We start from the raw sequence: 15,314 nt of genomic DNA, 5'->3' as shown, positions 1-15,314 counted from the left end.
CTGATAGTCTTTAGTACCTTGTACAGTTGGAGAAGCTATAGATAAAGGTGAAAATAGTGGATAACATTTTGGGGTACCCAAGGACTAAAGGGATTATAGCACAAATATCCCAATGAGTTCAAATTTACAAGGCCTAATTGTTTATAACATAAAGCTGTTGATTCCAGTAGTGACTGCAGACAAAGCATGTTCAGTCAAATGAGATCTTTTAAAAGAAAATGCATTCTTATTTATTGGACTTGTTTAAAATGACATTTAAACTGATTGAGATATTTAGCCCCAGATATCATACCCTTTTAATCATAATTTGGGTATTGTGTCAGATTTCTATTAAGTAATAATTCTAAACCTTTTTTGGGAGGAGGGGATATGCCCTTCCCAGAATGCACATTTGCACTGAAGTGCATCTTTAACCTATCAGCTTGAAGTAGATAAGGACTGTTAAGGCTGCTGAGAATCAGGCACACAACAGCATGTGAAAATGCTGTTGCAAAATCTTCTTACCAGAAATACATTGACTGTGGACTATAAAATACAGACTATTAAAATGTATTTTTAAGCTATATAATTTTAGTTTACTCTGAAAAGCTTCTACCCTTGCAATGTCTGAATTTGTTCGGTGTAGATTTTTACTATGGTTGTTCAATCTTCATGTTTGCACAAATGCTACAGTATATCATTTTTATCCCTTGTACTAAAATTCTGACTTTGTGAGATGATCTACTGCAATAGGTGGTCATATAATCGTAATCTGCAAGGCAATAATTTTCCAAGACAAGTGAATATTAAATACAAGAGAATAACCTTGAAGGGCATAATAGGTCTGTATGTGTCAGGTATAATGCACCACATGCAGTATTGAGAAATTATCATTCACACATGGCTTTTTAAAGATTTTCTTTTCTTTCTTTACATAAAGTTTGTCTGCCTCATCAAAATTAGGTAATCCTTTTGATTTGTATTAATAATCTGATTGAATTTTTTTTTTACTGTGAGTATTAATCTGTTACTCAATGCACTGTAGGAAACTCTGAATTAAGAATTCCATAGTCATAATCTTAATCTTCCCAAAAAATCTAAAGCACTAAATTTATTAGCTGTATTTATTTCTAGTTTTGAAACTGACATTCTTTCCCCCCATTTTCTGTATCATTATTTAACATCAGTATTATTTTTTTGCTACTTTTTTGGAAAACATAGTAATGCTAATTTAAAAATTTGTAAACCCATAAGTAAATTTACAGCTCGACAAACACATCAATACAGAATACCATCCTATCAAAACTATAAATATCCACTGAATTATATAACATACATTTTTATTGAATTTAGAGTACAATAAATACTTACCTAAACAGGCCTCCAAACATTATTAAAGTTATGCATTTAACCCTAGCTGGCATGTAACTGTGAAACATTTTTTTTGTGTGCAGAAAAAAAGAGCAATTGCAGGTTTTCATCCAAAAAAAAAAAAAAAAAAAAAAATGCCTGCCCCTACTTTGCCTTCCCACATTCATTAGAAGAAAAGAGATTTAATAATTTTTCTCTCTTTCTCTCTCCAAGTCAACTTCTCTCTTGAGAATCATCGTTTGGCAGTGAATTATTCACAAACGTATCTATGGTCTTTTGGCTGGCATGTTTCAGCTTAATCATTATGGCCATTTTTCCCTGCGGAAATAAATACAATAATATTAAAAGGGTTTTTTTTTCTATTGTTACACATATACAGAAGAAAACTTGTTTACATGGTTGCATCATTTAAAATATAGAAATGTCCAGTGTACCTAGCAAGCTTATGAAAGAGACAAAGCGTCTTCAAGTGACACGTGTGCAACCAACACTCAAGATACACGGCAAGGCTTGCAGGACAAGTCATTGTAATGTGATTTAAGAAAATGATGCTGTGAAAAAATGTAAAAATAAAAAAAATCTGTTTTTCAGAACATAAAACCACGACTATAATGAGATGAGTTTCTGTGTGTCATGGGCCAGTCTACTTGCATTGAAATCCCTCATTTGGACTAATCCAATGGATGAAGAAAACAGCACTGCACAAATAACAGTCATGCACTTCTTTTTGAACACGTCCCATAGTAGCAGAGCACCTGCAGGCAAAAAAGCTAAAAAAATACACTATAAACAATAACAATTGTAATAAGTTGAAAGTTGACCAACGTAATAATATTTATGCAATATTTGTCGTCTTTTCAAAAGGTCGCAACAACATGCCTCCCAGCAAAATAAAAAAGGTTCACAAACAAAGCAGGAGGGAGAAAAAACAAAATGGTTCCCTTTCAGAAGCTAGCAGTGCCGCAGCTCTATGACTTGCATATATTTAACAGTCTCTGTGGGTTTTACATTTCCCATAGCCTTTTTTTTTAAATAGCTCCCCTCTCTCTTTTATACCCTGCCTATGAAGGAAGTTCAGTCTTCAGTCTCCTGTACAGGCAGCAGGCTCTCTATAGAGAAAACAAGACCCACCTCACTGTATGTGCAAAAAAAAACTAAAAAAAAAAAAGTATATGCACAGAAAGCAATTAGAAAAAGCACAGAAAAAAAGTTATATTTACAGAACATGTAACATGTAACCAATTCACGTTTAACATCACAGTATGTAAATGACAAGCTCACGCTACTTCCTGCATGTGGATCTATAGATCTATCCTGTTGTGTTTCCTGTTTTCCCTGGCTGCTGTTTCATTGGTTACCTTGGCATTGCACAGTGCACATATATTCATTTTGCTCTGGAGTTTGTTATGCAAGCGCATCTAGGATGATTCAACACACTTTAGCAGGCTTCGCTCATGGTGAACGAGGTGGGGGTCGGGGGGGGGGGGGGGGGTCGGGGTGGGGGGAGCGGGTCTAGAACTTGGTGCTGTGGCTGAAGCTGTCCGACATGATGATGTTCTTGTAGAAGTTGTCGGAGCGGACGGAGCAGTAGCCTTTCACCTTGTCGATGACCTGGTGCACAGGGATGATAGAGGAGGAGCCGTCCCCATCGGCAGGGCTGAATTTGGGGCTTGTCTGGCTGGCGTAGCCTTTACCTGGGCAAAGGCAAAGACTGCGTCAGCGGAGCGAGATGGTAAAACCTAGAGATGGGAGAATGAAGTATGATGTCATCAAAAATGGGTGGAGCTATGACTGCCTGTCAATCATTGACATGTTTGAAAACCAAACAGAATGTTTTGCTTCTCAACACAATGCAAAACACAATGATTGGTTCAAACTGTTCAGTTGCTGGTAGCCACTGGAAGCTCCACCTATTTTTTGTGTCAAGATGTTAATTCTCATAACACTAGCAAGACCTGTTCTCGGCCAGACATTTTCACAATAAAATGCATAATACAATAAATATTCTCTTATGCATCTCACAGCATTTTGTTTGCTTTTAGCCTTAGTTAGCCAGTAAGAAAATATATCATGATAAATATACAAATACACAGATGGACACACCCACACAGATCATGTATATATAGAGAATACAGTTTATATACATTATTGCAGTTATTTGTAACCCAATTTAAACAATTACAGTGCACTTTCTATTTAAACATTTTGAATCAATTTGGCTATGAGCAAGTGTTACTTGCTAAAATATTCTTTTTAAAATTGGATAATTCATTTACAATAAGAACATTCAAAACCTCCAAAGCATTGTTTAAAATTGAGTTCCAAATTTTCTGCAACTTGCATAGATGTGTCTGTGTATTCCCATGGAATTCATTCCAGAGAGACCATCACTTTCAAATCCCCTAGAAATTTCACTGACATTAACCACACAAAAACCAGCACCAGAATGTTGACTTTTCTCCCCATCAGTTTCATTCTGACTGGTGCGCTGTGTGAAGATCTTGGATTGTCTGCCTTGGTTTGATTATCTTTGAGCAACTGCTCTAACAGCAGGGAGATTTAAAGAGAGGTGGAAGTTTGGCAGGAGGTACACAGACAGGTCTTAGAACAAAAACCTTTGCATTTGGTTAAAGAGCTAGAGCTGCTTAACTCCTTCTTTGCAGGGCCTGAAAAAATACACTGAGTTTGTTTGGAATAGTCATATTGTGCAAGCAAAGAGAGAAACAGAATTTGAATAGTGTGCACCACATCTGTAATATATGTAACAGGTCCAACATTTAACCAGTCTTGTTTTTTTTCAGTTCCTTCTTAGTAATCCAGTATTTACACATATACAACAATTGACCAATTACTTGGAACTTCAATGTTAAAAATGTTTAATCGTTTCTTAGCACACAAAAATGTTCAAAATTGAAATAGTTCGAGTAAGATCTGCAGATGTGTCCCATATAAATAGGTGTGTTAAAAGCACACTCCAAAACAAATTTAAGCGCGTTATTAGAATTAGTTCCAAAATATTAGAAGGGCTTCAACAAAGTAAATCACCACTGCATTGTCAATAATCACAATGTCTTGTTATATTTCCTGAGACAGAATGTATATAATATGCACACAGAATGTGTAGCGTTCAATGACTCCCCATGCCTGGCCACCTACATTTCTATGACCTTAACTTTGGCAGCTTCATAAAGTATGCAGACTCAGATAAGTCCACAATAATGAATCTTTTTAATGGTAATCATGATATCGTAAACAAAATTGCAGAGATGTATGTACACGCATCTGGAAGCAATGGGAAATGGTAAGCATGGCAGATGCATTAAATGTCTAAGACAGTGCTACCCAACTCTGTTCCTGGAGATCTAACGTTCTGTAGATCTGTACGGTCGGGTAGATCGTGTTTTCACTCCAACGCTAACAAAGCACACCTGATTCAACAGCGAGACATCTTGTCGATCTCCTAATTAGTAGAATCAGGTGTGCCAAATTAGGGTTGAAATGAAAGCCTACAGGACGTTAGGTCTCCAAGAATAGGGTTGGACAGCCGTGCCCTAAGCAGTGACGCACCAATGAGAGAGAGGTAACAAGTGCGAGAGACACGAGGAAACATATCAGCTTTCTGACAATCTGAATATACTGTGGGATCCATCCTCTGAAATACTACAGGTTTAAAATGGCTGTTACAAAAAAGAATTATATTTGGATTCAGGACCCTTGCGTCCACTCTGGGAATGAATGGCGATGTTTTTATCTGCTGTAAAACAGAGATCATTAAACAAACTAATGCAGCTGATGCTGTGATCAACCATAAAATAATGCACAAAAGAATTTCTCAGCAGTTCTGCTATTCTACAGGCGGTTCAAAACACAGGGTTTGAGGAGGCAAGCGCAAATCTCTATCCATTCACTGCAGCATGGTATGGTGCATAACTCCAGTTCTTGGATAACGGTTGTTGTTAGCATACCGGTGAAACATACCTCTGGACTAACACCACTGCAGTACTACAAATGAATGACCTCTCTTAGAATGCATTCTGCGCACACAGTGCCTGTCTGACACGTTGATGCCGCGATGCAAGCCTTGTGTTTTACTGTGGTACATCTGCAAGCAGATCCAAGCAGAAAACAGTGGCTCACCATGATGAAATTAGTGTTGTGTGGGTGAACGCAACATTTAGACCTTTTCGAAAGGGCAAGGCATGTCAACCTGTAAAATGAATCCATTCACCTTAGGTGACTTCTGTGTTCGATTTACAGGTATAACCAAGGTAACGACAAAGCTTGAGTTTTTGTTCAAACCAACACCAAGATGTAACCTAACTAGGGCACAACCTGTATACTGGCATCTAAACTTTGCTGTGCATTGTTTGTTTTTAAAAGTTCTAAATACCCATGAATCTATCTCCTTTGATAACCAAAGCAGCTAAGATAAAAGACAAGGTTTGCAAATTGTGATGTTTATGAAGGACAACAGCCTTGAGCCTTAAAAGGTCTAAAGGTTGCTCTTAACATCCTATAGGAAAGGCCAAACACACAATGTAAAGAAGCATGGAGTCAAGCTGGCTATGATGTAGTTTACCTCTGGAAGGTTCGCCTTGCCATTATTGGTGGACATTATCTACACCACAAACATAAATACAAGGATCAGAAGGGTAAGGCACCACATTTGGGCAAACATTTGGGAAAAACATCAAGAAAACAGCACGAGGCCAACATGCACTGACAAGTCCTTGGAAAATAACGAGTCTTTGGACCGGGAGCAAAATCAGCAACTGTTGTCCATCAATACAAACTTCAGTGCACACCAAACCTGCTATTTGTCTCAAAATGAACATAATTTTGTTTTTAAATGAACAATATGTCACGTGAAACAGTACACTACCAGCATAAATGTATATTAAACTGCCACATGAAGTCAGGACAGTGTTTGATCTACCACCCCCCCCCCCACCCCCTCCGCACACACACACCCAGCACCTGGCCCCGTACCTGCATTGCTGCTCCGCTTTGCAAATGGGTTTAGTGTTGCTTTGGCCTTGGAGGTCCAGTTAGCAGTGCTGGAGCCGAAAGAGCTGGAGGAGAGGGACTTCCCTATGTTATCAGAGCTGACCTTCTTTGTGTTGTTCGTCGCAGTCTTACTCCAGTCTGCAATAATAAAAAAAAAAATGTAAAAAAAGACATCACAATTGAACAACAAGTGCAAACGTAAAACAAGTGAGTTTAATTCTGCTATTTTCGTACGCATTTTCGATATCTCATTTCACAGAGTATTCAGCCGACGGTGCAGATCAGTTCTCTGGATTGTCGAAAACCCTGTTCAGTGTTATTCCTGATGAAACGTGGCAAATACATTCAGTTTTAATGTAGTCAAAAGGATCTTGATGCGATAAACATATCAAACATTCTTGCTGATGTCATACCGCAGAAGGAAGTAAATGCGCTCACCTGAATTTTCAGCCAGACGGAATTTTCCGCAGCACAGATATCTCCTCCATTGTTTTTGAACATTTTCTTTCATTGCACAGTGAAATATGAAGATAAATAACCCTGTTGGGGAGTGAACAGTAAGATGTCAACAATATACACAATTATGTGTGTCAGCTTGCTAACTAAGGCTTAATGCGAAGAGTTAACATTGAGATGTCATTTATAGACCCAAGGGAGTCCTCTGGTGGTACTGAAGATGCATTACATGGCTGTGGCACCTGTTTTGATCGTTGAATTTCTCAAACTTTCAATTACGTTGCTTAGGTAACCACCGAAGACAAACTTGCCATGTATGAAAATCTTTGAAAGCAGGGCCTAATGGATCTGTTAGTGACAGTTTTTTTTGTTTGTTGTTGCATCATTTCCTCTCAGTTGTCATGGGAAACAGAAACAGCAAGCGCACCTTGCAGGGAGTTGAAGATGGAGAAGAGGTACATGAAGGCCAGGTTGACGGGGCCCCAGGCGAAGAAGGCGAAGCCCCAGGTCATGCCCAGCAGGAAGGTGAGGCTGACCACGCTGCGCAGGTTGCGCAGGACCTCCTCGCGCAGCGTCCGGTTGCTGCGCTTGCCGTTGCGTCCGCAGATCTGCTTCATCACCACGATGAACATGGCCACGTTCAACAGGAAGATGAGGCAGAAGTAGGTCACGCACGTCAAGAGGAAAACCAGCTGATTCCTAATCCAACAGCTGTGGGAAGGAGATGAGGAATGTCAGTACCCGCAGGGGACCAGAAAGCATGGTGAGAAAGTTTCCACCAATCAACATTGTCGTCATTCTAATGGTTGTTAGCAATGTCCTTAGTGATTGGTGGAGCTCCTCTCTGTTTCCTATGTACAAAGTGATGTTTGCCTGCCCTATCCCTATTTTATTCTCCCTGCCATGATCAAGGTAAGCCTACTTACCGTATGTACATTACACTGGAAAAACAGTCTATCTTAACAAGTGTTTTTGTCTTGTAATGCGACTTAAAATCATATTACCAAAGTACACCAAAGTGTACTTTGGTAAGTAGTAAAATGAGACATGAGACATAGGCACAAATGTATGGTGTCATAGGCGAGATAGCTCTCAAGCAAATATAGACAGTATACTTTACAAGTAAAAATAAAGCATACTTTAATAGTAGTTACAGTATCTGTAGTATGTAATACTACAGGACTTACAATTCAGAAGAGCCTTGACCATTCTCCTCTTTACCATAGTACTCCTTCCCATAGAACTTCCTGTCAATGGCTACCACGATAGATATGATTGTAGCAGGCAAACCTAAACAGAAGGAAATGCTGGTAAACAGTCATTTTATATTTGATCTAAATTCCTCCCTTTAAATGCAATTGTATTTATGGCTTCACTCTCAGTTTATTGTGTGTTTAGCAAGTAAGAAAAATCTCATACATTTCACTATTATCATACCAAGTCATTTTTGTAAAATTCTGATGCATAAATTTTGAGGTACCAAGAGCTAGTCCACAGCCAGTAAAAAAACCCAAAAACACTTCATGTGTGACAATATAGATTCGTTACGATAATTTACGTTGTATTACATTGATCTAGCAGACGTTTTTATCCACAACAGTCAGATGCATCCAAAAATCCAAAGACATGCAAGTTAGGGTACTTGGGAGAGAGGAGCTATTACAGGGTGTTGTTGTAGAAGAGCAACTGTGCTCAGTCAACCTACCCTGCATAAATAAAGGTTAATAGATACATCACATTCAATTAACAGACACTGTTATTCACAAGTCAGCACACTGACGCGGTGTCTGTTAGGCGAGACCTACCCCATCCGACGATGCAGAACTTGAGGATGTACCTCCGGATGTAGGTGTTGAAGACCTTGACCAGGGCGATGTACATGTGAACGGATTCCAGGCCCATCCAGGTGAAGGAGGTGAGCAGGAAGTAGTGCAGGAAGACGGCCACGGCGATGCACAGGCCTTCATTGTCGAAGGACGCCAGCCAGCCGTCCAGGAGGAACACCATGTTCAGCATGAGGAGCGAGGTGCTGAGGTTCATTAAGATCTTAGAAGGATAGTCCCTGCGCAATTTCCTGTAAAAAAAAAAACAAATGTGGCAAATGTACACAAAGACAGAAGTCACAGTAGCTTCAGCAAGCTGAACTAAGTATATTTTAAAAAATGGCTGATGCATTTCTTTGAGGGTGATGGAATCTGCACGTTTTAATTCTATCGAAGATATTTATCAGTTTGTTGAAGTCACAATTTGAATGAAGTCGACTGCCCCATGTGTACAGTAAACCAGTTGACTCCGATTGGATATCCCTCCAGAAGAGGTTTTTTATGGCTGACTGCACTGTAAGAACTGGACGCAGCTGGAGGGAAATAATCAGTAGGGCTCATCAGGATCTGCTAAGGTCCTCATTCGCCCTGTTAATTTACAGTACACATTTCTATTAATGCAACATGTGTCCAATTTTTAAAGCATGTCACATGCATGTCACATAGACACACTGAGCACAAGAATTCAGATATGGACCGGGTATCTGATTCAGATCACATCTCGACATAGTCTGGGTCAGATTCCACTGTTAACGGATTTTAGTCTAAATGCTCCAGCTTGTCTTCTCTTGTTGCCGACATTCTGCTGAGAGATGGCATCCTATAATAAGCACAAGAGGTGTGAGGCACCCTGCTACAGAGCTAATTGACAGGTCGGGTGAAATGCTGGGTGCAACAGCCAAAAAGAACAAGGCTTGGTTTGCTGAATGTAGAATTTACAGAGTCGAAGGAATCAGCGTGCCAAAAATCACGTGAGGGCAGATACTGAAATCCGATTGGTCAACTGTATCGCCTGTGGGCATAAACAAGGCCCGAGAGACTCACTCGAAGGCGATGTAGGTGAGAAGTGTGGCGGCTGAGAAAATGGCGGATATGCCACAGCCGATGTAGGTGATGAAGGTGAGGATCTTGGTGTTCTGCGCATCAATCTTTGCTGCGGATCCGGATATGTCCTGAGAAAACAGATGGAAGAGTAATAATCAGCATTAAAGAAAAAATACTCGGGGGAAGTGAATTTTGAACATACAGCCAATCTTGTGTTTGTGCATGTTCCTCTAATCATACTTTAAACTAAACACAACTCACCGTTAGGAATACATTGACTTTACACAGCAAAAACAAATAAAGAAGTAAATCTTAACAAGTATTTTAGTCTTATATTTAGACCTAAAATCTTATTTATTTCACATTTTTTCGTAAATAACACAAAAAGATGAGGTCACACAGTTTTACTCATTTGATATGCCAATGACATAAGACAATTTCACCTGTCAATCTAAAAGTAACTTAACAAGCTAGTACTTTCCACTTGAGAGAAGAAAAGTAAGAAGTCTAATTACAAGAGTAAAACTTTTTTTATTTTGCAGTGTATTAGAATCCTTCAACTTGATGTAGTGCTCAAATTAAATAGCTGAAAAGGAGGCACTAAAAATAAGCCTTCTATGCCTTGTTAAAATGAGGCATAATTTCCACTGTGAGTGGTCCCGCTGTTCGTCTGCGCGCCTGAACTTTTCCTTTTCTTCCGAGCCAATCTCCGGTCTAAAATGGCCTCAGGGCTCGCAGCATCTATTTCGCTATTCTGCCTCGAGCTTTCAGCGCCGTCGGAGTGCCGCGGGAGGACGCTCGGGCCTCACCATTAAAATGCCAAAGTGCGTCAGGTGGTCGCACAGGCAGACGGTCTTGTACTGGTTGGACTCTGGGCTGACCCGGCAGCCCTTGCTGTTCCAGCCGCCAGTGCCATCTAGTGGAGAGAAAAGAGAAGGCGGTCACCCCTTTCTGAAAGCATAGATGGCGATAAGCCACAATTTTCGCTAACGTCGTTAGTGTATAGCGGTGACTGTCCAGCAGTATGCATAGCCATAATTAATAACGCAGAATATATGTTCAACATTTTGATTATAATAGCATGAGAGATTTATGTTTATGTTTCCTTAATATAAATTTGAAAAAAAAATCTGGTCCATGTGCAAAGACTTACTTTTGATGGAAAAATCCCAAAACACACACACAGGCTTTGGATTTGACTGGAAGAAATGAGCACAGTGGATTTTATTATAGGATTTTTTTCAGTTAATAATTCCATCACAGACATAGCAGCTCAATCATTCATTTCCATTCGAGTCATTACCTATTCGAGCTGGATGCACTCAGGGTAATACATTTAAAGATTGACATTTACTTAAATTATAGCAGGGAGGGCTAAAAAGATATTGCTTCAAATGCGTCACTGGATGGGGAAGTCTAGTCTTTTTACCTGGTTTTGCAAGTGTACAATCTCTATTTTCACAGGATCCTGTAGGTCTCTGATGGTCTCACTGCCCACACTGCTAGCAACCACATAGCTTCTTAAGTTCAGCCCATTAGATGTGTGATCCTAGGAAGAAAAATAATTAAAAAAACAAATGTATTGACTGTGATTGTTATAATTATGAAATCAAATCAAATTGGTTTTCAGAAATTTTACTTGAAAGGAGACATGAAAACATCAGACAATAACACAACAGACACAAAAATGTTTTTAAAGGTTTAAGTCATATGAAAGTAAATCATCAGTTACGTGCTGTGTATTCTGAATTCTGTTTGTGTGTGTGAGTGCGCATGTTTGAGTGTATGCATGCATGTGTGTCTGTGTAATGTGTATGTGTGTGTGTGTGTGTGTGTGCACGGATGTGTGTGTGTGTGGGTGTGCGTGTGGGAGTGTGTGTATGTGCATGAGGGTGTGTGTGTGTGTGTGTGTATGTGGGAGTGTGTGCGTGCGTGTGTTTTCAGGAAACTCACCTGAAACAGCCCAACCTTACTGAAGAACATGAAATTAATGCGGTAGCTGGACTCCACGTCCGCCGCGCTGAGGTTGCTCAGCAGCGTGGCCGGGAGCGTGACGGCGGCCAGGGGATTCAGCTGCTCCGACTCAAAATCAATCTGCAGAGGAAGATAAACCACACGGCTTTCCAGCATTAACTCTTATCTGAGGCTACTTACACTCTCACACCGCGCATATTCCCTGAGACTTTTATAGAGCTGTATTTTCCCCGGCTCTTTTGAGGATGAACACAGTAGCTCAAGCACCCTACCTCAGACTCAAGCTCAGGACCGTGGTATCCTGGAAACTCAGTATAATGTAAATTGGTCAGTTTATCATCAGCTTCATACAAAAATTGTTTTTTAAAAAGTACCGTTTTTTGGTCGTGTTACTTTTTTACACGCACTGTGAGGTGTCATTCAGTTAAAAGCACTGTGTATGTACGTCTAAAACAACGGAGGTTAGCTCTTCAAACCCCCCAAGAGACTGTGTTTTGAATGTGTTTTGTCGGTAACTGGAAAAAAAGATCATTGTTTCTGACAACTCTATTTTCTGGAGATACACGGTTCTTCAGTGACGCTGACAACATCCTGCGGCTTTCTGTATGAGACACTTAAAACGACATTACCATCTCACAATGTCCATGATTCACCCGACATTACAGATACAAAATTTCAAAGTGCCACTTTTGAAACATAGCAGGAGAAAGCAGGGAGAACGTGCAACGGGGGAAATGCAGCCAGACAAATAAACAGTGGAAATGCTTGCTTAAATATTATTCCAGAAAACGAGTTTTTGATTAAGCTTTTTGTACTACTTACATATTTAGAAACAAAACAAAAAAAAAAAAAACACGTTCTAAAGAGTCAGACAAATATACAAACTGCCAGTCATTTTAAATAGTATATACAGGTTTCATATTAATGAGTCACCTTCACACAGAGCTACACTTTCCATCTGTGGTTTCAGCTCCAGAAGCCTTCCAGGAATCCGTCTTTACTTCCTGGCTCCTAACAGTGTGGCGTGACATCCCTGTATATTTTGTCTAATGTTGGTTCAACTGTAAAATCCTTCCCCCCCCCCCCCCCCCCCACCCCCCCACTTTTCCTTAAATTCATGTCCAAACTTCTCTTAGCTATTCTGGGTTCTGTTCTCTCTCAAATTTACATGTCCAAAAGTGCTGAAATATCTGACAGTTAGCTCTAGTGTTTTCATATTTGATCTACAGTACGCGTATCAATCACAGTATATGTCACAAGGCAAACGTTTTCTGTTGCATTCCTTAGATATTACTTTCTCGCATAGCTCTTCCAAAGTTCCACTCGAAAAGTTTGTGTTATAAGAAAACCACTGTATCTCAATTTTTGTCATTATTGATTGATACTGTACATTAATAGAAAACTTGCCTCCTCCTTTTCGTACTTCTCATGAAGTTTAATCTTCACACCATGTAACTAAAGGTTGTCTAGTGTAATGCAATGGAATAATTTTTTTCAGACAAATTGGCTTCGTGAGACAGGCAACATACAAATACATTTCACATGCTGTTTTACACTATATTATGGAATGTGCTGATTAGTTGAGAAGTTTTTTTTTTTTGGTTTGGCGCAACCAGAAAAGACACTGGGAGGATGTGTACCTGAACGTCAGTAGTGTTGGGGGCATGGAACGCGCTGAAGGACGTCCCGTTGTAATCGCTGGTGTTGAGGGAGGAGATTCCCAGGGCCAGGTTTTCGGAAGAGATGCTCAGGGACGGCCCATCGAACACAATCTTCTGGACCATCTCGTCCACGGTTTTCAGGGCCCTTCGCCATTGGAGATAAAGCTTAAATGAATACATTACGCAAACATACGATTACAGCAGAGGGTGGTGCTCTGGTTCTGTCAGTGCTCAGAGAGCTCAGAGAGCTCGGAGGGCTGGGTGGGGGGGGTTGGGGTGTGTCGGGAGGGGCTTACAGTTCTGAGGTGGCTGCCAGCGCTGTATCAGAGCTTGTCATCACGTTGGAGAAGACGGTCACCATGCTAAAAGCCAGGGATGCGTTGATTTTGGCCACGTTGACGATCTCTTTCAGCTTGGTGACGACCTTCGAGACCTCATTGGTCGAGAGCTCCTTCTGCGTTATGTCAGCCAGCTGCGTGACCACGTCTGCCGCGTTTTCTATCAGGAGGCATTAACAGCAGATATATAGGCACCACTTAATGGAAAAGTAGGCTATTACACGCTATTGCACACTAAGTGAAAAAAAAACTGAGTGTGATTTAGGTCTGGATTTAATCAGCCTTTGCCCTTAACCTTGCCTCACAATTTAGCACAAGTGTTAGTTTTTCTTCACACCTAATTTGGAATGTTTAGCAAGCATCGAATTTAACTTGCCAAGCTGTTTTTTGGGAAGTGAAATAAACATGCTCGCCTTTGTTTGTTGGCAGAGGGGAAAATGGTGATTGAATCCAGTGGTTAGAATGTAATTTTTTCCACACTTCACAGAGGCGGTGGTTTGACATCGAAAGGACTTTATAGGGACATACCTGCAGACACCTCAATGCCGTCAATATCAGTGCAGTTGGTGAAGTCAGGAGAGTCCCAGAATGAAGAGTAGTTTTGTGAGTTTAGCACGCTGCAAAGGAGCATACAGCATCAATGTAACAACAGTTCTGCTTTAATGTAAACAGAGAACCTACTTGCTGTAGGAAGACACCATTTAGCTGAATAATCCTCCATAACTATTTGCTTTTTCTATTTTCATTTTCAGTTTAATTTCCCTTTTTCCTTTTCATTTTGGGCTGAGTAATCCTCCGTAGGCTGGGAGTGATTACTGGGAGCGCTTAATCTTCTGAGACTCACCATGTTCTGGAGGCGTTCAGTGCCTTATTGGGAAAGCAGGGGACAAACTGGGTCACTGTGGGCCTGCTTTCAGGCCAGTTGTAATGTGTGGGATTTTCTTCTGCTTCACAGTTCTCTGCGTAGACACAGGGACGCACACAACAGATTTCCTGCTCTTATAAATCATGTATCTTCCAAAAAAATATTAAGAATCTATGCTGACAGTAGGCACTTCGTGACATAATACAACTTTATTTATTTACAGATTTTTCATTAATTTACAGATTATTTTTGTTGCAGGAGATGATTATCTAGGCCCTACATCTCAGTAGAGTTGTTCAAGGAAGCTTTGCTGCTACTTCCCTGCGCTTTGACGAGGGCTAATTTGAAATAATGGAGATTGTTCCGTACCCACAGCCTGGACAGCGAAGGAATCCAGCACTAGGCCACTTCCAACGTTCAAGTTTTTCTTCAGCAGCCTGTCCTGGATCACTGCCTCTTCCAGTGGGCTCTCGGTGGTATATCTGTAAATCAGCAGGGCTCGACAGGTGTACCTGTATGCGGAGGAAACAATACTGAGAAATTAGCAGAGATTCAGGATCCAAAGGGTTAACATTAGTCACCAGCATTGGTATGTAAGGCTGAAACAGAAAACTTTGATGGAAGGTGTGTTCAATTACACTGAAATGCTGGTAATGGCAAGAGTGTCTGACTTTGCTTTCTTTTTGTCTTTAAACATGTTCCGTCAAGCCTCTCCTCAAACATGGATGTGCTGTGCATTACATCACGTTTCATTACAAGCACTTAGCAAATGCTCTTATCTGGAGCGACATACAAA

At 40.4% G+C, this 15,314-nt stretch overlaps 1 protein-coding gene across 10 annotated transcripts in view; it reads right to left on the bottom strand.

The window, feature by feature from the left end:
- Nucleotides 1–2,834: 2,834 nt before the first annotated feature.
- Nucleotides 2,835–15,314, bottom strand: part of adgrg6 (adhesion G protein-coupled receptor G6) — a 46,269-nt gene continuing 33,789 nt past the window's right edge. For 7 of the 10 annotated variants that reach the window (XM_035422234.1, XM_035422237.1, XM_035422235.1 and 4 more), the window contains 16 exons: nucleotides 14,888–15,030; nucleotides 14,498–14,612; nucleotides 14,182–14,270; nucleotides 13,612–13,813; nucleotides 13,295–13,460; nucleotides 11,634–11,774; nucleotides 11,110–11,229; nucleotides 10,834–10,879; nucleotides 10,490–10,596; nucleotides 9,681–9,808; nucleotides 8,619–8,887; nucleotides 8,001–8,103; nucleotides 7,241–7,524; nucleotides 6,796–6,897; nucleotides 6,340–6,495; nucleotides 2,835–3,044 (listed from right to left, as the gene is read on the bottom strand). In XM_035422234.1, coding sequence (XP_035278125.1) covers nucleotides 2,863–3,044; nucleotides 6,340–6,495; nucleotides 6,796–6,897; nucleotides 7,241–7,524; nucleotides 8,001–8,103; nucleotides 8,619–8,887; nucleotides 9,681–9,808; nucleotides 10,490–10,596; nucleotides 10,834–10,879; nucleotides 11,110–11,229; nucleotides 11,634–11,774; nucleotides 13,295–13,460; nucleotides 13,612–13,813; nucleotides 14,182–14,270; nucleotides 14,498–14,612; nucleotides 14,888–15,030 — 2,353 coding nt within the window. In that variant the 3' untranslated portion in view covers nucleotides 2,835–2,862. Of the gene's footprint in view, nucleotides 3,090–5,929; nucleotides 5,969–6,339; nucleotides 6,496–6,795; nucleotides 6,898–7,240; nucleotides 7,525–8,000; nucleotides 8,104–8,618; nucleotides 8,888–9,680; nucleotides 9,809–10,489; nucleotides 10,597–10,833; nucleotides 10,880–11,109; nucleotides 11,230–11,633; nucleotides 11,775–13,294; nucleotides 13,461–13,611; nucleotides 13,814–14,181; nucleotides 14,271–14,497; nucleotides 14,613–14,887; nucleotides 15,031–15,314 lie in introns of all 10 variants that reach the window. The other 3 variants (XM_035422239.1, XM_035422240.1, XM_035422238.1) reach the window with 3 other exon arrangements.

Source organism: Anguilla anguilla, chromosome 6 (genome assembly GCF_013347855.1).
Source record: "Anguilla anguilla isolate fAngAng1 chromosome 6, fAngAng1.pri, whole genome shotgun sequence".
Taxonomy (NCBI): Eukaryota; Metazoa; Chordata; class Actinopteri; order Anguilliformes; family Anguillidae; genus Anguilla; species Anguilla anguilla.
Note: the sequence above shows the minus strand (reverse complement) of the source record. Positions and strands in the feature narration are given on the sequence as shown.